Source organism: Trachymyrmex cornetzi, unplaced genomic scaffold, assembly GCF_001594075.2.
Source record: "Trachymyrmex cornetzi isolate Tcor2-1 unplaced genomic scaffold, Tcor1.1 scaffold725, whole genome shotgun sequence".
Lineage (NCBI taxonomy): Eukaryota > Metazoa > Arthropoda > Insecta > Hymenoptera > Formicidae > Trachymyrmex > Trachymyrmex cornetzi.
In genome coordinates this window covers 126,377-146,386 of record NW_017300054.1, presented here as the reverse complement: position 1 = coordinate 146,386, position 20,010 = coordinate 126,377, and the positions used below count along the sequence as shown (strand labels likewise).

Sequence of the window (20,010 nt, the reverse complement as noted above, 5' to 3'; positions counted from 1 at the left end):
TTTCCTAATCTTAAAGTTGCATTAGAATTTTTTTTTATTCAAACTTTCTCTATATGAATTAACTAATCGTAGTAAATTAAAATTTAATTTTTCTTAAATAATTATCTTGCTAAGAAGCAATTTTTACGACGAAGTTGAAATGATCGCAATTACAAAGTTACATGCAAATTTAACTTTGCACGCGGGACTAACCGTATCCCAATGTCGAGCGCGCACACTTTTGATATATGATTCTATTAGAAAATTCTTGTTATCGCAATGTTGATAATCGATAGGACCTACTCATCGACTATTCTCGAGCGTGCGAAGTGAGAGAATTAAATTCGTAGAGCTTCGAATGTTTTTGTGCGGACATTTCACTTTCTTTTCAATACCAAATCAAATTATCAAGTAAAAATTGTAACAGCGAATGATGGATCCTAATATTTATGAAAGCACATTTGATGACAGGTGAGCGATATTCCGTACTTGACTGTCGTATTCGGGTACGTAATCCATTCGTAGGAAAGGTAGCCTGTCGAAAAGTGCGGATGTGACGTTTCATATAAGAACACGAATAGTTTCCTGGTCTCCGTCGATTTTACACTGCACGTTATCGTGAGGTGAATCTAACGGAAATGTATCTTTGCACGCGATTTCACCACATCGGTTTTTTAAGAACGTGAAAGGCTATTTAACCTCGCGAAGATAGCACCCGTGTTGATAATCAAAGCCATCCTTCCGGAGAAGAAATCGATTTTTTTACTCAACGTTCCGTATGCTTTATGTATACAAGATGTTCCAGAAATTATAATACAACCGAGAAGGAGGTGATTAGTACTTGTGTAAAAGTAAGTAAAAAATATAGAACAAATTTTTTCGTATAGAGTGTTTTGTATTTTAAAAAATCAAGTTTGAATATTCATTAAATACACAAGTACTTAACTAGCTACAATTTGCTTGATTCATTCAATCACTATTCAGTGCTATTTTTAGGCCAATCTGAGTTTGATATAATTTAAAATAATGTAATAAATTTCAATAATGTATTTATTTTATTAATTGAAAAATTATTAAAAATGTATGAAAAAATTTTATACTACATTTTAATTAATTTTTTTTACTTGAAGAATTATTTCCTTCCCGGTTACGATTTCCAGAACATCCTGTGTATACTTCATGGTGATAAAATTTGCGCTCGCTGATCGTAAAGTGAGTCAAATAGCAGTCGACAAACGACTTTGAAGAAAAACCAGAAATTTTGTGAAAATCAAGCATTTTGATCGTTTTAATCATCGGTAATACATATTGCGCTAAATGCATAATAAAAATGCGCATTAACAATTAATTTGGAGAGAATATTAACAATTTGTTTGAACTAAATATTATAGATGTTAATTAATTTGTATATATTTGTATGCATTATAATTTACAATTAATTGTAATGGAATACGATAATGAGATAAACCAGTTAAAACCCTTTGCAGAGGTGTTTTTGAAGAAACGGATAAAAAGGTGAGCGAACAAAAGAAGGAAGCAGATGCTGAGAAAGCACGTTTGGATCGGTGCCGACGAAGGGCCGAAAGAAAAGCTATATGCCATTGTGGCCAGGGATCTAGAACTAGAACTAGATCTAGATCTAGAAGGATAAGACGAAGAATTATCTCACAGAATCCCTATATCATCTTTTATCTTGAGATGTATTATAAAATGCCTGGCAAACATGTGACAGAAGTCGCCCGTCAGGCTGGCAAGGAATGGTGCGCTTTGCCTCAGGAAGAGAGGATGAAGTACATACGTCTGGCAGAAAGAGAAAAGAAAAGACGACGAAGGTCTGGGAGGGGACGGAGGAGGATAAGAAGAAGACGCAGGAGGATAAGAAGAAGACGTGGTCGAGATAGTGATTAAACATTCTAAAAAAAAATCCGTTAGTTATTACAAAAGAAGCAAAACATATATAATACGAAAAATATGAGAAACTAAAAAATAAACTATGACCGATAAAACAACATATCGAAAATTTCTGCTTGTTGAAACACTTTTATAACCTTTAAATTTTTATTTTATTTCAAAGTTGCAGAACGAAATATTATCAGTAATACATTACTATGTGTATACACCTTTGGTATATATATATTTTAGGATTTTAAAGCGAGTTTTAAATAAAAATGAAAAAGAATAGTAAAATGGTTGTAATGAACACGAAGGAAATACGCAATTTTGTACAATTTGTGACCAATTTTGTGTGATGAGTTGAATATTTTTGAAATTGTACAATTTGTAAACTTCGTTTTTATGAAATATATATTATTTTTATTAAATATATACTTATTTAAAAATTTAAATTTAAATGCTAATGAAGTGTTAAAAATAAAACATAATTAGTAGTTTATAATTATGGAAAAATATTTGCATTTGTGAAATATTTAAAATGTCTGCATATAAATTTTACTTCGTATGATAATTAATTATAAGTATCAAATAAATAGATAACATAAACATAAATTAAATATTATGACGCAATGACACAAATACAAGGCTATATTCACGCGCATGATCTCTGTAGGTCGAACGAGGTCAAGGTTGTGCTGCAAGGTATTTTAAGTGCTTCTGCGTTTCGTTAAAATCACATACGATTTTTCTTGTTATAACTTTCCACGTAAAAAATTGGATGCGAACATTTAAATTGAACACATAAATTGAAAATACTCAGGCAAACTATTCTGAAATTTACTTAAAGTTAAACCCGTCATCAATATAGATTACTAAATTATTTCTACAAACATCAACTAACAGTGCAGTGACATGATTATTAATTATAATTTCCAATATAATTGTTATATACAACTTGTATTATATTACAGTTATATTGTTGAATGGGAAATTGTAACTAACAGTTATATTATTGTTAGTTCGAATTTACTGAGTATTAAATAAATACTTCGTGATTTTAATTTTTTTAAAAAGTACATTGTAATTCGATTTAATTGAAAACATAATGTGTTACATAACTTTAATTATTAAATTTCTAGAATTAAACATTTTTCAGATTAATATAATAAAAATAGGGCTACGAGCCAAGCAAGGTCTTAGTGCTGAGTTATCATAAAACAAAACAGTTTATTTCTACATACGTTTCGACCCTAATTGGGTCATTTTGAATGTTAAAATTGGTATAATATAAAAATCAAATAATCATTCGAACAACAATCTTAACCTTCTACTAATAATTGATGTACATACACTACGTTTAATCTTTTATATTAGTTTTTAGATTAGGTTACATGTATTGTTTTAAGATTGTTATTTGAATGATTATTTGATTTTTATATTATATCAATTTTAACATTCAAAATGATCCAATTAGGGTCGAAACGTATGTAGAAATAAACTGTTTTGTTTTATGATAACTCAGTACTAAGACTTTGCTTGGCTCGTAACCCTATTTTGATTATATTAATTTTTTAATTATTTAAACCTTTGTTTATATATTATTTTTCAGATTATTGTATAACGTCTCTAGTCTATATTTCTGCCGAGATGCATTATAGAAATTTTAAGTTAACGAAGCTATAATATGATAATATTATCATTGTACTGCATCAGTGCAGTACACCGGCTCGCGCAATGCATATAGTCTGTCCACCTCTTGTAGTGCAAACAAACTTCCACCAACTGCATCGGCATTCATTCATTTTCACACATACACATCAATGAATCATTGAATACGAATCACCTCCGCGTTCTCACGCGCTTTTAGCGAATACACTGGCTGTTATATTAACACTCGATTCGTTTCAAATCTATCGATAAACATCACCTTTACACCTTTCATATCACGTCCATCTTTTATGTGAACTTTGCAGAGTTATTAATGAAGCTACTTGATCTTTGTCCAGTTTATCACGAATAGATTCGTTGAAGCGAGAAATCATGTGAACCCTTTTTGATATTCATTAGTTATTTAAATAACGTACATTGTTGAATAATGTAGGGTCCAGTAAAGAAAAATAATTATAATTAAATTGTTAATAAAAAAATACACATTAATAAAAAATGCGCTTCTGATTTGCATGAAAAAAGAGATCAGAATTCTTTTCACGTAAATTCATCTTTCCAGCCTTGATAACAATCCCTTCAACATTCCTAGACCGTTAATTATGAGATTCCTGTCAGCATCCTTAGATACCAGCCTTCCGAATTTATCTCCTTCGCATTCCAAAAAATAGCAACTTTACATTATTACTGATACTGTGAGCTTTCTGGTCTACAGTCTCTCCAGCATCCTTCTTAAACTTTGAAACCAATGGTCCCATTCTATCGCGCCATTCCAAATCTTACACAGCGAAGTTTAAGACTTACCGTGCGGAGGAATGATACGTCGTCCTGCTCGGAGCCACCCTCGCTGTCGGCCATCCCTTCGACGCGCTTTCACGCGACGACCCTCCTCCGTCTGCGTCACCCCTGCGCTCTCGTGCGTGCGTATGTGGGTGTGCGTGTGTATCTCGCGTGTCACTTCGTGTCCGAGGCACCCTTATCGATGCTCGAAGTGGACGCGGTGGTCATTCACAGTTCCGCGTGGACGGCATGCTCCCGTCACTACACACGGTTCCCCGGCCTCTTTGTCTTGTCAAGGACGTCGACGATGATGTCAACGTCGGCGCGCTGAACCGTCGTAGGGCACCGACGATCACCCACTGCTGATCGGATGGCACCCAGACCGCTCGCCGACGTCTCTCGCGCAAGCGCCCAACACCTTCAATCAAATTCCGCATGCTCGAGATTCCGTTAACGCGAAAAATCCCACGTTATGTGACTATGTTATATGGTTTTCGCATTACGCAGCCGTCCGTCTCACTGTGAAATATTTTTGAACAGTTTTTCTTTTTTTACCTTTCCAATAACCTTTCTAAATAACGCGATAGGGGTAAAGGGTGGTTTTCGAAGATGAAAACGTACGTCGTAAACGTGTTGTGTCACTTATATTGCAATAACTTAAAGTAGAATGGAATGGTCTTCTATGTGAATGGTTTTTTAATTTGACAATTTGAATTTTTCTGTTCTATATATTTGATTTTTAATTAAAGAGAAAAACTTGGCTCTTCATATTAATTGGATTCATCTTTAAATTAATCTTCGAAAATGGAGTAGCGTTAAGTGTTTCCAAACAGTTTCGTATGAACATTAATAATCCAAACAATTATTAATGTTCATATATGTTATTAAAATTCTAAAAGCACTTGACGAGACACATATATTCCGATGATTTTATAGTTATATAAAAATAGTTTCAAGCAAACACATCTCTTATTTCACTGATGAACGCAAAGGCGAGTGTTCATGAGTGAGTCATGAGTGAATGCTCCGACGGATTACGTTACAGAATTAGAAAGTATCTTGGATTACAAGAGCACAATCGGAAAATGTTATAAATAAAACGCCCAATTTAAGATTAATTTGATCTAATTCGCTTATATTGCGAGCGTAAAAAGCATAAATTTACTGGTTATTAATATTCTAGTTTCGATTTGAATATAAAAGTCAAAAATATCGATTAATGATATTTGCAAGCAATATTATTACACTAAATATAAGCGATAAATGGAATACAAGTTGTTAACATTAATTTAAGCACATTTAAATAGCTTTTAGTTTTCACACAAGTAGTACGAATAATAGTTATTTAATTATGGCGTTGCAATGAGAATAAGATTATAATAGTAGTTTGTTCTATAATTTGAGAATGTGTGTTATAAATACCGAATATTGTTAAATGATTTATTCAATGTTATAATTTTTGTGTTGAATTAAATTCTGCCGGTTTAATTTAATATAATATGTTCACTGATAAGCTTTTTACAATTATTAATTAATGTTTAATAATTTGTCATAATGTATACACATTTGTTATTTTCTTTGATTTTCATTACAGTGTGAATTACGCACAACATAGCACACGAAACATAAAAATAATTTTGCAATAAATATATATGATATTACATAAAAATTGTTGTTATAATATACATGCAGTAACGTTTTTAAAATATAAAAAATTAGAATCTTAAGATGCTTTGCTATTATTTCATTTATTTTTACAAAATTAAAGTCGTCGAGAGCGATGAAAATTACATTAAAATATTGAATACATTTCGTAATATTATATAATATCTTGTGTATATTTTGATTGAACACAAAATCTTTGTATTCTCTCTCTCTCTCTCTCTCTCTCTCTCTCTCTTTCTTTCTGTATCACATCTGAATAGTAAAAAAACCTAGTTTGGCAGCGACGCTGCAATGCATCGACACAGAATTGTCGATCGCCTGGTTGATTTTACGTTCTCTGAGAGTTTATTTCCAGCAACGCGGCAGAAATAGATGCATCCGCGATAGCTTACCGAAATATCCCCATATGAGACTCGTTTTCCCATTATCGTTTAATATGATAATTGAAGGTTAAAGATATTTCTTGTAAAGCGTATATATCTGTCTTCAAAAATTCTTAAATATTTATTTATAATAATTGAATCCACATGAATGGGTATTTATTGCACTTCTGATAAAATTGCTTCAGAATGAATTAAATAAAAATTTCATAGAAAGCCGATAAAATCTACATGTTCTAACATGTGTGCTATAAATATTTCGTTTATCTTCATCGTTCGCGGTATTAAATATTTTATCGGAAACGATTTACTATTACTCTACGATATTATTTTACGATGATATTACAAAGTAACATCAAAGTGAAATAATAGTGAAATAAATTTCCTCTGTCTGTAGTTGAGAGAGAGAGAGAGAGAGAGAGAGAGAGAGAGAGAGAGTACTTCAGAATTTTAATTGAATAATAAAAATGTAGCAATTTAAATTGTTAAAAAAAATACTTAAGTTTAAAAACGTTTTGAGTAATTTAAAATTAATAGATTTCATTGATAACTGAAGAATATTTCGTCTTTCGGAACATTTTTACGCCTTTTCGTCATTTCTGGCAGAGCTATTCCAAAAAGCAGCATTGCATAAGAATATAAAACTGACTTTCTAATTTTAAGACTGTCTGCTGAATTAAAAATTCGAAACGTATTAAGCTTTTTCTAACAAGTAATTAAGCATTTATCCATGTTATTATTTAACCAAGCTTATTTTTAAAATTAATAATAAAATATTTTAACAGGACTCTCTTCTTAGGACATTTCTTAAAATAATAATAATAACAAATTTAAGACTAATAAGAGTCAGCGCGGTAGAGGGTGCGCAGTATTAGTATAGAACGATAACTTAACTCCATTGTTCTACGATGCCTTCTTTATTATAAATTATTAAACATTAATTGTGACAATTGTAAGAAGCCCATCAGTGAACATATTGTATTAAATTAAACCGGCAGAATTTAATTCTCTATTCCAAGTTTTGAATGTGAGAATAATGGAGTCAAGTTATCATTCCATACTAATATTGTGCTGACTCTTATTAGCCTTGAATTTATTATTATTGTTATTTTAAAATTAATTTAATAATTATGTAGCGTGTATTAAAGCTACAAAATCATTGTCATGTTTGCATGATATTTTTTCATGGTATTTCAAGTTCTCTCATCATACAAAAGTCACATTAATAACACTACTCCTAATAACAAACTACTCCATAGAATTAATCAATTAGTTAAAAAAACTGGATTACTACGCAAAATAAAACACTACGTTTTTCCACATACACGTCACTCAAAGCATCACGCACATACACACAACACACGTACGCCCTAACAGGGTGCAACCGCTGGTTTTGGTCTTGAAATCACGTGTCTACGAATGAGAAGAGATAGAATTAATCGCGACGATTCACCCCGAAAAGACTCACCTCAGGATAACGTTTTACTTCGTCATAAATCAACGAAACAATTTTCTACGCAATCTCACGTAGAAATTTATGAACACACGCACTGCAAACGCATCACTATTGCACAAGGGCGCGAAAAATCGTATATCTTACACCCGCGGGCCGAGGGGTTCTCCGGGGTGCCGAGTCTCTTGCTTTCCTGACCGCTTTAAATCGGGCCCCCGCGACGGAATATTTGTCGGAGCTCGAGGAACTATGCTGAGCGGAGCTATGCTGAGCCGAGCGGAGCGACGACTATTTTCAGCCTCGAGCCGAGCAAACTGCACCGCTCCGCTCCGCGCGTTTCGCATCATGGCTGAGTAAATCTCGGAGACTCGCAATTGCGACGTTAGAATTAAGTATCGGAATAATTATTGGAATTATTATAAGGATTGTCAGTGACTTTTTAATTAATATGTAATAAATTAAAAAATATGAATGATTTTTATACGGCGTAGTTCTTTATTCGATGTTATACATTTTTTTAACAAATTATTTTTTGCATCGTTCTTAAAATTCATGTAGATCGTTAAAGAAATACTAACATAAAACTCTTGGTGGTCGCAATAATAAGTAGAATGATAGAAAATAATTATAACAATTGAATTTTTATAATTTTGAAATGATTATAAACATAACTAATATAAATCAAGGCTAATGAGAGTCAAACGCAGGTGATTAGGCGTAAGATATATATAACGAAATGCTCACATATCCAAAAAGATTGTGTCACTCACAAATTGCCAGAGATAAAGTGATATAAAATCTAGCGGTACAAAAAAACTGATTATTATGGAAGTAAAACATTAAAAAGTGGAGTAACTCACCTTAGTAGATGTGTCAAGGAGCTTAGATACATAATTATTCACAGAATTGCAATTTGTATAAAAAATAATCACAAGAAATCGCAGACATAAAGTGTCTGATTTCTTGTGACTACTTTTTATGTGAATAATTATGTGTTTAAGCAGTGTCTGTATTACATTACATCCATACCGTTAGAACATATCGCACATGTTTATAACAATATTAAAATAAACGAAAAGTTACATAATAAATATTTATTGCAATATTTGTTACATAATAAATATTAATATTATTATATTAAATTTGTTTCATCGTGGGATATTACACTTATCACAAAATTGTTTTTAATTTAAATAAGCCGTACAATTATATATCGTATAAGAAATTATGCACATACATATGTATATTTTATACATTTTGATTAAATAATTTATCAAGAAATTTTGGTAATTTTATCAAACTCGTATGTTTTAAACTAACTAATGTATTATGTTGGATTAAAACAGCAGAATTTAATTTGGTTGACATAAAAACTATCACGTCTAATAGATCATTTAGCGATATTCGGTTTATAACATTCTCAAATTTCAGCAAATGACTATTATAATCTTACTTTTGTTGCCATCGATCCTTGCCAAGATTTTCAACATAATATGTCATTGTCACGAGAACATGTAATAGAATATAGATTCTTCAGGAAATAAATAAAACAATGTATACACTAGAGCTCTCTATGTGCTCTATAATCATTCTTTATCGGTAAACATTAAAGAGCAGTAATCTGATTAGAGTTTGCATATTTATGTACTATTAAAAATTAACAATTGATAGATAAGTAACTTATTAAAAATTTACATCATGTGCCAGTGATTTCTAGGCAATTGGCTATTGAACATCTGTAAATTTTTAACAATGTCTCATGAGTTACGTGACCATCTTTAAACTTACCGCCGTCAGTTCTTGAATCTACACAGCGCAAAAGCTGATGTGTCTCGATAGAAACAGCTGATTGAACACGATACCGTTCCGCGTTCGTGCGTTCGTGTAGACGTATCTTTAGTTTTTCGCTGTTAGGTTAACGTCTCGTTAATTAATAGAATAATGTTGGGGAAAATAAAAACGAAACAGGAGAAAAGCGGCGGTAAGTGCGAGAATTATTTTGAAAATAAGTGCAATTGTGGTAAACGCAATAAAATTGAACAATATTATAAAGACTTTCTTGAGAGGTTATGTTTGTTATTTATATGTTGTTATTTATATGTTGCTGCGTTTAAATAGCAAATAAATAAATATTTATTTGCTATTTAAACGCAGCAACATATAAATTATAAATTAATAAAATCAATCACATTTTATCTAATTAATCCACGAAGTAACATAATTAATTAATTAATCGCGATCGATGAATCTGAATTGTTGAGTAATTTTCGTATTTCTAAAAAAGTTTTCATACCTGGTGAATATTTTTCTCAGAATTTTTTATATAATTTAAAAAAATGTTTACCTAAACTTCAGAATTTATGAATTGACTTTTTAGAACATTTCTTAGATTTTCTATACTCATTTCTCAAATCTTATATTAAATTATAACATTTTTCATAAGCGCTGAGAAAATCGACATCTTTTTTAGAAGTTCGTTGTATATGAAGAATTCTGAAATATATATTCTAAGGTTTCTATAATTTTTCGTTTTATAATTTCTAATGAAATCTTATCAAATCTGAATTATTGTAAGATTATTCAGAAATTATAGTATGAGAAATCTTAGAATATTTCATAATTCACATATATGAAAAATTCTGATTTAAAAAATGTAATTTTCTCAGTATTTCTAAAAGGTATTCCAATTTGTATAAAAATTTCCAAAATTTCACCAGAGATATGCAATAGAATATTGCTAAATCAATGGTCAACTAAAGCAGGTATTAAATATAATTATGTATTGCAGAGATTGTTGCATATAGCGAGACAGCTGTTGCAAACAACGCTGCAGTTGTAGAATATTGTAAGATCTCAATGGCAGCTTTGTCAGGTGGCACAGCAGGACTGCTAGGATTGACTGGATTGTATGGATTCGTGTTTTACGTTTTTGCAGTTTTCGGGCTGTGGGTAAGAGCACCATATTAGAATTAGCAATAATTGTATGTAATGTCACAAATCATCATCATAGGCGATGCTGTTGATGAAGGCTGGTGGCCAGTGGAGGAAATATTTTATTAGCAGGCGGCATCTGTTGACCAGTGGATTCTTTGGGGGACTTTGCGTATCCTTTACACTGCTTTCTAAAGTTTTTCTCTAAATTCTTTGAATCTCACTCTAAAAAATGGAAATTGAGCCAATTTTGGAAAAGGTTGGCTTAAATTTTAATTTTTGAGAGTGATATTTTACTCTAAAAGTTTTAGAGAGTTTATTTTCGGAGGCTGGCTTATATATATTTTTTCCTTAATGTGTGATTACAAAATTTTCTACAGACATACGTATTATTCTGGACGTATCCTTTTTTGCAATATAAATGATACAAACTATATTTCTATAGATACGCAATACTCAAACAGAACATGAATGATTGTGATATCAAAATGACATCAAAATGACTCCAAAATGATTACCAAAAGTTACTTTTTTTATCAATTACGATTTATTTTAATATCGTATATTTTGATGTTATCATAGATCTGTTCTTTTTAGCTAAAGTTTTTGTACAGTTCATCTTTCTTCCTATTCTCTCCAGGTTGGAGAGAAAAAGAAAAAAGCTGAACCGTGCAAGTAGTTCAGCTAAAAAAACATGATCCACGACTTGTTGTTCTGCTTGGTTGTTTCTGCTTAAGTACCAACACACACGATATAAATTTCTTAATGATTCTGATTCAGATTTTTATATGGAATGGTTCATGTCTATTGAAAAGAGGAAAGGTGGATAGTTCACAACAATTGTGACACATCACGTAATTATTTAAATAAACAAGGTTGCATAATTATTGTAATAAACCAGTCATTGTATTTATATTATTTAAGCCTTTCGGATACTGACCAAATAAATGATGAAGCGTTCACGCGTTGTTGTACACGCATGTCGATATGTATATAGAAAACACGTTTCTTTAAAACGATTACTGGCATTTTTTATCCAATATTTAAATGTAAAAGTAGAAAGACAATATAAAAACCAATGCAATAGAGATGTTACATAGGAACCATATTCTTTATTAGATGTATGATATATATAGATATATATATATTTGCATAATAAATTATTAATTACTAAATTATAATTATTCAATGAAGATTACTGGTAACCATATACATGTACCTAAACTTGCAACGTGAACACATTTATGTAAATCGTTATTTTAATCACCGTTATCAAGAGCTATTATTTAAAATAATATTGCAGTTATTATATATTACTTTTAATCAACACCATTAAAATAAAACGCTTAAATTTATTTATGAGATATTATCTTTTTAAAATATCTTCGATAAATGAATATTTTAAGCGCTTTGACGATTTTCGTGTCAGATGCATCCAATAATTTATTACATTATATATCTTTATTTTACTGTACATGTTTATTTCTGCGTACATTTGTTAATTCTAAAGTTATTCTAAAATAGAAGAATCTCACGCACTAAAGAAGAAAATAAGAAATTAAAATACAACTTCCGTTAGTTTGTACTTAACATGCTCACATTTTCTACTTCAATGTTTAACTTTATTCATTCGCTACTAGCTAACGCTCGCTACAAAAACGGAAACTTATATTTGTATGTCATTAGATAAGAATCATACCTATAGTATCCTTAATAATTATATGTATAGCTTACTTTGATATACGTTAAAAATCCACGGAAAAACCTTGATTTCGGCAGTGAAAATCAATCGCATTATACGAATATACTTAACACAGGGACGAGTAATAGTTCTTGCGAACTGACGGATAACATTCTTATGTCCATTTCCACCAATGTGTAGATTAACTTTAATCTCGGTTTTTAATCTCAGTTTAACTCACTTTTTATTTTTTTCTAGTTCTGAGAATTAGAAAAAGGTAAGTAGCGTTAAACCGTGATTAAAAAGTTAATCTGCATGGCAGAGACGAAGATTAGCGAAACAGCGTCATGTCTTTGCTGAAATCTGTAGAAAGACCTCAGATTTTCGTCTCGGAAGTTTGTTCATGCACTCCTGGCTCTTCTCGACAGCTCTCGGCGGCGATTTCGAGAGGCTTTCCGGTTTCCAAACCCTCCAGTCTCCTTTCTTCGTCCATCTTGTCTAGTTCCGCTTTGCTTAAGTGGTAGACTATTCCAGCCCCGTAACCGTCGCCCAAAACGTTGATAGAAGTCCTGATCCGATCCCTTGAAGCAAAATGATTGCTCTAATTTTACCGTTCTGTATCGAACCTGCTGTTCTCAACCGTCTATCAATTGTCGTCGACTACTAATATATATATAATTTTTAATAGCATATTCAAATTTTGATCAGATTAGTATTCTTCGATAATCGATAAAAAACGATTATGAGCATACAATGTATAGACATTATAATAGACATGTAACTTACAACATCCAGTCGATAGCGAATAACAAGGAAATATCGTTCGTAGGGAGACCTAAAGCAGTCAGCACCAACAGCATGGTGACTAGAGCTGCGCTGGGAATACTTGCGGCTCCAACGCTCGCCAATGTAGCCGTAAGACTGTAAAAAGAGCAAATTTTAAAGCAAAGTACTTGAATTTTTTTAATTCATTTATTAGATACATTGAAATTTTTTCTTTAATTTTAACTAATAGTTGGTGAAACAAAAGAAATCATATTCACAAAATACATATACCTGACAGTAATGACTTCAACGAATCCCAATGAGATTCCATTTAATTGTGCTATGAAGATTGCGGCTACGGCTTCATAAAGAGCTGTCCCATCCATATTTACCGTGGCACCGACTGCCACAACAAAACGCGTCACTCGCGGATCGATCTTGTTATTTTCTTCGAGACAACGAAAAGTCAATGGCAAGGTTGCAGCGCTATAAACCCATGTATCGATTATATTATTGCTATTCCTTCAAAAAGTTAGTCATGTGCTAGAAAATTCAATTTTATACACAATTGACTCCATAAATATAAATAAATGATAATATCACGATTTTCTAATTAATTTTGAGATAATCTCTGATTAATTCTTGAATTAACTTCAAAATAACAATCACGAAAACTCAAAATAAAAAAAAATTTCAGAAATGTTTTTAATTATTACCTCGAAGCGGTTCCTAGCGCTGTCACCCAGGCTTGCATCATACCTCTAAAAAATACTGCTGGATTCTTTCGGGTCATAAACCAGTAGATCAGCGGCAGCGTGATGATTGCGTGAATCATCAAGCCTAATACAACGGTTACCATATACAGACCCAACATTTGAGCGGTTGCCGCCAGATTTGTGATTGACATGATTTTTCCAGCTATCAGACACATAATTCCGAACGGAGAATACCTACAGCGATTGCCAATTGCATTGTCGTAAAAGAGAAAATAAAAGAAAACAGAAATGTTTTATTTATCTTAAATTCCAATACATTAAGTTAATATTCGTATTCTTATCGACTCATATATACCAGAAACTTGAACTAAATTTGAATAATGTACGATCAATTATTCCTTAAGATTATGTGAAATTATTTTATTGGCTTTTTATTATTTATTATTTATTTCTTATGTATTTCTATTTTTTATCTCAAACTCTAACTGTATATATATATGTATACAGGATCTAACAACTACCGCATTTCGATCTTCTTAAGAAAGTATTCTTGAGGTAATTTTGAGACACAAAAATCCTAATACAAAAATGTCGAGGCTACAATAGTTTTTTGAATTATATAATTAGTTAAAGATAATGTGTAATTCGAAAACTATACTATTATAGCCTCGATATTTTTGTATTAGAACTTTCGTCTTAGAATGTTTAAAAGAATCCAGAAATAATAATAGAGGCTATAAAAGTAAAATGGTTTTTGACTTTTAAGCATTTAAAGTTAGCTTATAATTCAAAAAATTATTGTAGTTTGACATTTGCATATTAGGATTTTCGTCTCAAAATCACCTCAAGAATATGCCCTTAAGAGGAAAGTGGTATATATGTACATATACAGGGTGTACCGACCTTTTTTGCCAATCACTTTGCAGATAGAGCGGATTAAACTGAGTCGAAAAGTCCTCTACTATTTTGCAATTTTCACAATAGTTAACAAGATATTAATTACTAAAAATTGCAAAATATTGGTCTTGAATAATTTTTTATTCAAATACTATCAACTTTACAGAAAAACTGTAAGAGACAAAAATTATTTATTTTCTTCTCGTAAAGTTCTGAGAATTTTTTCAGAATTTTTTAATACCGTATTTTCTCACGTTGATAAAAATAAGAAAATGCAGTACTAAAAAGTTGATAAAAAATTCTAAAAAAATTCTCAAAACTTTATATAAGAAAAAAAAATAATTTTTTACTCTTGCAGTTTTTCTGTAAAGTTGATAGTATTTGAGTAAAAAATTATTCAAGGCCAATATTTTGCAATTTTTAGTAATTAATATCTTGTTAACTATTGCAAAAATTGCAAAATGGTAGAGGACTTTTCGACTCAGTTTAGTCCGCTCTATCTACACAAAAGTGATTGGCAAAAAAGGTCGAGACACCCTATATATGTCAAATTAATAGTCACATTTTTATTGACTAGTATATTCCAAAAACTGGAAAATAAAGTGAATAATGTTATATTATACTTAATTATTTATTAAAGGACCCTGCACTAATCTTATGTAAAATGGATCCCAGTAAAATTGGCTGAAATTTTACTATAATGTAGATCATGATGTCCTCATCAAAAGTCTTCATGGGCACAAGGTTCAAAATGGACAGTTTTCGAGATAAGTTGGATATGAAATATTGGAAATATGGCTAAATTCCAACATTTGATTTCCAATATCTCGAAAACTGTCCATTTTTGGACCTTGTGCTCCTGAGGACTTTTGATCAAGACATCATGATTTACATTATAGTAAAATTTCAGCCAATTCGGCTGGGATCCATTTTACATAAGATTAGTGCGGAGTCCTTTGTGCTCGTGTAAAATTATTTATTTCATACCAAACAACGACGATCGTGACGAGTTTCATGATAATCTCATTCAACACGACGAAAAAATCCACCATCAGTTTGCCGCGTGGTCCTATCTGTCCCGCGAGTACACCGAAGATGATGCAAAACACGATCATACCCATCACATTTGTGCCGTCCTTGTAAACCAAGGTCGGCTCCACTATATATTCGCTTTGATTCGCGCTACCAATCATAACCACCTTTTTCTTCACATAGGAGGTCTGAACCTGTTGGAAGCACGCTTGAACCAGATTTTCCGGCACCATATTTCTAAGAACGAAAGATAACAAAAGATTTCGAACTTAAATTGTGACTGTGGAGCTATAGAGGCTGATTTTTCATACCGAATTATATCGAGAATTGCGTCTACGGTAGAAACTTTTGTCTCCTCAGCTTTCACCACCGCCGCGGCCGAAGTTTTAATCTGCGGATTACCCGGATGAATCATCAGCACCATCGCGATACCAACTATAGCGGCGAGAATGGTCGTTATTGAGTAGTACGTTAGTGCTCTGAATCCTATCCTTCCTGACCTTTGAACATCCAGCTGTGCCATTCCTGAAATAAGTAATTGCTTGTACCTCGGGGATGAGGGAGATATGTAGAGACAAGTTGAAAAGTTTTAAGCGTATAATAGATTTGTTTTTTTCATCTGAACTCTTTACACGGTTCATCTTTCCTCTTTTCTCTTTATATTGGAAAAAAAAGAAAAAAAGATGAACGCTACAAGAAGTTTAGAACAGGCATAATATCTTTGCTATTTCAACACAAAGCTCTGACGTTCGAAATTAAATTTTTGTTTTTAAGCTTTAAGCAATTTTAAATTTTATCTTTTCCTTTCCCATTTTCTATTCATTATCTGCTCAAAAAGGGATTGTCGGTGAATTATAATTACCGGATATTAACGATGAGATGATGAGTGGCAAGATAAACATCTTCAACATCCGCATAAGAAGCTCTCCCGGGAAGCTGACGAGGGTTATAGATTGCGGTGTAAAATCTGCCAATCGACCCAGAAACCCGAGAACTAGACCCATCAAAACTCCAGCGATGGTTAGTGCCAGAAGCAAGTTACTTCCCATCCATTCTATCACCTACATTCCCCACAACGCGTAATAAATTTTATTAAGTCACACCGCGTGATATTTTTCTTCCCGGAGCAAATAAGATTCCATGAAAGTTAGTTTCGAGCACCATATACCCTTTGATCACTTTCATCACGAAGATAATTGAGAAAATAAATTGAAAGTAATAAGGACGGATTACGCACTAAAAATTGTATTGATTCTACTATAAAAATTTGATTCTTGAAAAAGTTTACTGACCATCTGTAACCTATCAAGCGCCGTCACTTTGTGCCGCGCTTCGGCCTCGATTTCTTCCTCAGATGTCATCTTCTCGATCTCCTCTACACACGACCTGGAAGATATTCCAGGTGAAAAGCAGCCCGAATTTTTGGTAAAAGCATAAGAAATCTTTTTACGTATGACTGCCGCTCTCCTTGGCCTCCGTCGAGGCTCCCCGGAGAACTGCAACCGCGCCGGAAATACGTTGCCCCAAAGACATCCTTCAGGCTTCTGGAGACACGTCGCTTCAAGATTTTAGGTGAAACGTAGCACGAGGAATGTCGAAATAGGCCTCGCGAGTCTTCATCCCGCGGCTTTTATAACTGCGTTATGCCTTTTCACAATGCGAATCATTCTGATTTTATTCACTGGCTTCCACAATTTGTCTGGATTACTAAATGTAGAAGAAGTGGGTATTATTCCTGTACGATAGTTCTTTCATAAGTTTGTCTATGTCAAGAATTATTAAAGAATAAAATTACTTTTTTTTAATGCAATTAAATTACTTAAAGATTTACAGGGTTAAAAATATTCTATTTTTATTACTCTTTTAAAAATAACTTCTTTTTAATGCAATCCCTTAGGAAAAAGTATCTCAATATACTGAATAGTTAATCAGTATATTTAAACACTTTTTCCCAAGGGGATTAAATTATTTAGAACTTTATAACGTTATATGAAAACTTCTATTTTAGTACTTTTTTTAGTGACCTTAAAGAAAATGGTAAATTTAAAATTTAAATGCTTTCACTGTTGTAGCAAAAAATGCTTATGAAAATCCGTAATTATCTTCCTGAATTATCACGATCCTCCGCTTCGCTTCCTGCTCTTCGTATTTTCTATAGAAAATCAAATTCGACAAACGAACAATTCTTCTCGCGAACGATTATCGAGGCACGTGCGAACTGTTCGGTAGCGCATCGCGACACAGGACGATCCTTTCACGTGAACTACCGGGAAGCATCAGGGCAAATTGCACAAGCGCACGGTGGAACGCTGGCCCCGATGATGGCGGGGGAGGGGGAGGGGGTGGTGAGACGAGGTGGTAAGGCCCCGAAGGAGGTCACAACCGATCTATTACGTTCAGGATCATTGCACCGCTTCAGTTGCGGGCGCGAGTGACATCCGCAGAGCTTCCGACGTTGCTTTTCGTGCGCGCGATCGACTGTCGAGAGATCGGATAGATCTGCCGCCACGCCGCGCCGGTCCGGTGCTCCGGTGGGCTAGGTATCGCGCCGCGGCGTTGGGATCTGCCTGCAATCAGGCCGATAATGTGCCCCATCCAGGAAGTTGATTAGTGCGCGCGTCGGGGGAGGCCTCGGGGAGACGAAAGGCACGCACCGAAAGGGGAAAGGGGGACGCACGGCGAGATGAACGGAGATGTGTCACGAGGAGAAAGAGAGACCGGTAGATCACAGGAAGAAGGCACTCATCGCGGCGGGTCGCACGGCACCGAATAATAAACGCCGAAGGGAGGAAAAATGCCGCTGCCCGGTACATTTCGTAAAAATCGCTGCTTCACGTAAGGCATTCTGAAATGAAGGTAGAAACAATTAAAATAGCGCTGTATGGAGAGGGAACTGCTTTGACGATGATATCGGAGCATGAAGAGTGATGAACACTAGATATCTTGTAATGCGCAATATTCAATTTGAAAGATGTGTGTGAAGCTGAAATACGAACATTGATAGACAGAATAAATATATAATTATATTAATCCCCGATATATATATATATATATATTATATATATATATACAATATAGATAAAATAATACAATAAGACTGTCAACGTTCATTATGTAGGATGTGCTTATTTACGAGACAAGTATTTTATATCATTAATTGCAAGTTGTATTGTATTTTAAAAAATTACAATATATGCACATTATTATAATAAGTGACATTAGTAGACACATTAATATACACATGATATAGATCTTGTTTAACAATAAATATATAAAATTTGTTTTAAATTGTTATCAAAATTATATTAAATTATTGACATATTAATTTATATTGAATAAATATAAACTAAAACAAGTTGTTTTAGTGCGATATAATATATTATATAAATGTTAATACATTACAATTATGTTTTCAAATGTTTCGACTGGTCAGCTTCATTATTAATGATTAATAATTAATAATTATTTACATTATAGTGCAATCAAACACATATGTTGTAATAATAGGACAAAATAATGTATTTGTACAGTATAAACGAAGTAATCTTGAACGAACTTTTATAATGCGACAACAGGAAGACAAATGCAATCGGTAATGAAGAACAAATATAGTTAACACAACTTAATATTGTAACAATAGACAGGGAAAGACATTAGAACAATATTATAATTTTTCACTAAAGATGACTAGAGTAAAGGTCGAAACGTTTGAAAACGTAATTGTAATGATATTAATATTTATATAATATATTATATGACACTAAAACTTACGTATTAGCTCCAATAACCCATTGTTATATTATTGTAATTCATTTAATTTAATTAAGTCATCAAATTATATGGTCGATATCGACTGTTAATTTATATTAAGCGATTTTTTAGCTTATATGTTCTTCTTTTTTAACTAATTTTTCTACTGTACTATTCTGACCAAAATTACGTCTATCCAGATAGCAACGTGTCTGTCTTGTTAATAACATGTTGCTTGCTAAGTACGTATTGCTAAGTATGTGTTGCTATCGAAATTACAGCAACTGAGTCCTCATTTGTTCGGCAACTTGATGTCTTCACGATATGATAACATTGAGTAGCAACTTGCCAGCAATTTGCCGACAACTTTAAAATCATTATCATCAAAATTCGTACTATTGCCATCATGTTGTCATAATAATA

The 20,010-nt window shown here is 32.5% G+C and overlaps 4 protein-coding genes across 17 annotated transcripts in view; 2 read left to right on the top strand and 2 right to left on the bottom strand.

Moving 5' to 3' along the window:
• The window catches only part of RyR (Ryanodine receptor), a 42,926-nt gene extending 35,008 nt beyond the window's left edge, over positions 1–7,918 (bottom strand). For 7 of the 13 annotated variants that reach the window (XM_018517758.1, XM_018517760.1, XM_018517761.1 and 4 more), the window contains exon 1: positions 4,342–4,395. In XM_018517758.1, coding sequence (XP_018373260.1) covers positions 4,342–4,395 — 54 coding nt within the window. Of the gene's footprint in view, positions 1–4,341; positions 4,736–7,830 lie in introns of those variants that run through there. The other 6 variants (XM_018517766.1, XM_018517769.1, XM_018517771.1 and 3 more) reach the window with 1 other exon arrangement.
• On the top strand, positions 317–2,060 carry LOC108767754 (protamine). Its single transcript, XM_018517777.1, has 2 exons — positions 317–450; positions 1,467–2,060. The coding sequence occupies exons 1-2, from the start codon at positions 410–412 to the stop codon at positions 1,885–1,887; spliced, it is 462 nt and encodes a 153-aa protein (XP_018373279.1). The 5' UTR covers positions 317–409; the 3' UTR covers positions 1,888–2,060.
• A 1,747-nt stretch (positions 7,919–9,665) lies between the features above and the next one.
• EMC6 (ER membrane protein complex subunit 6) lies at positions 9,666–11,569 on the top strand. The gene is made up of 5 exons (XM_018517779.1): positions 9,666–9,796; positions 10,604–10,764; positions 10,826–10,918; positions 11,127–11,146; positions 11,527–11,569. The coding sequence occupies exons 1-5, from the start codon at positions 9,757–9,759 to the stop codon at positions 11,555–11,557; spliced, it is 345 nt and encodes a 114-aa protein (XP_018373281.1). The 5' UTR covers positions 9,666–9,756; the 3' UTR covers positions 11,558–11,569.
• Positions 11,570–12,198: 629 nt separating this feature from the next.
• On the bottom strand, positions 12,199–18,599 carry Eaat-2 (excitatory amino acid transporter 2). 2 transcript variants are annotated; one of them, XM_018517773.1, is made up of 10 exons: positions 17,862–18,599; positions 17,288–17,536; positions 17,130–17,223; positions 16,700–16,898; positions 16,149–16,362; positions 15,793–16,074; positions 13,909–14,142; positions 13,484–13,678; positions 13,214–13,348; positions 12,199–13,008 (listed from the first exon to the last, which is right to left on the bottom strand). In XM_018517773.1, the coding sequence occupies exons 2-10, from the start codon at positions 17,368–17,370 to the stop codon at positions 12,804–12,806; spliced, it is 1,641 nt and encodes a 546-aa protein (XP_018373275.1). In that variant the 5' UTR covers positions 17,371–17,536; positions 17,862–18,599; the 3' UTR covers positions 12,199–12,803. The 2 variants fall into 2 exon arrangements, with proteins under 2 accessions (XP_018373275.1, XP_018373276.1); XM_018517774.1 differs by lacking the exon at positions 17,862–18,599 and having other exon boundaries at positions 17,288–17,589.
• Positions 18,600–20,010: the final 1,411 nt, after the last annotated feature.

Bases quoted from the DNA above. Each gene is read 5' to 3' on its own strand.
- LOC108767754 (XM_018517777.1), top strand. From the start codon at position 410: ATGATGGATCCTAATATTTATGAAAGCACATTTGATGACAG. The intron at 451-1,466 runs GTGAGCGATATT...AACCCTTTGCAG, and splicing joins GAAAGCACATTTGATGACAG to AGGTGTTTTTGAAGAAACGG.
- EMC6 (XM_018517779.1), top strand. From the start codon at position 9,757: ATGTTGGGGAAAATAAAAACGAAACAGGAGAAAAGCGGCG. The intron at 9,797-10,603 runs GTAAGTGCGAGA...TATGTATTGCAG, and splicing joins GAAACAGGAGAAAAGCGGCG to AGATTGTTGCATATAGCGAG. The intron at 10,919-11,126 runs GTATCCTTTACA...AATTTTCTACAG, and splicing joins GATTCTTTGGGGGACTTTGC to ACATACGTATTATTCTGGAC.
- Eaat-2 (XM_018517773.1), bottom strand. From the start codon at position 17,370: ATGTCTTTGGGGCAACGTATTTCCGGCGCGGTTGCAGTTCTCCGGGGA. The intron at 16,899-17,129 runs GTCAGTAAACTT...TGGGGAATGTAG, and splicing joins CGCTTGATAGGTTACAGATG to GTGATAGAATGGATGGGAAG. The intron at 16,075-16,148 runs GTATGAAAAATC...TTTCGTTCTTAG, and splicing joins GCAATTCTCGATATAATTCG to AAATATGGTGCCGGAAAATC.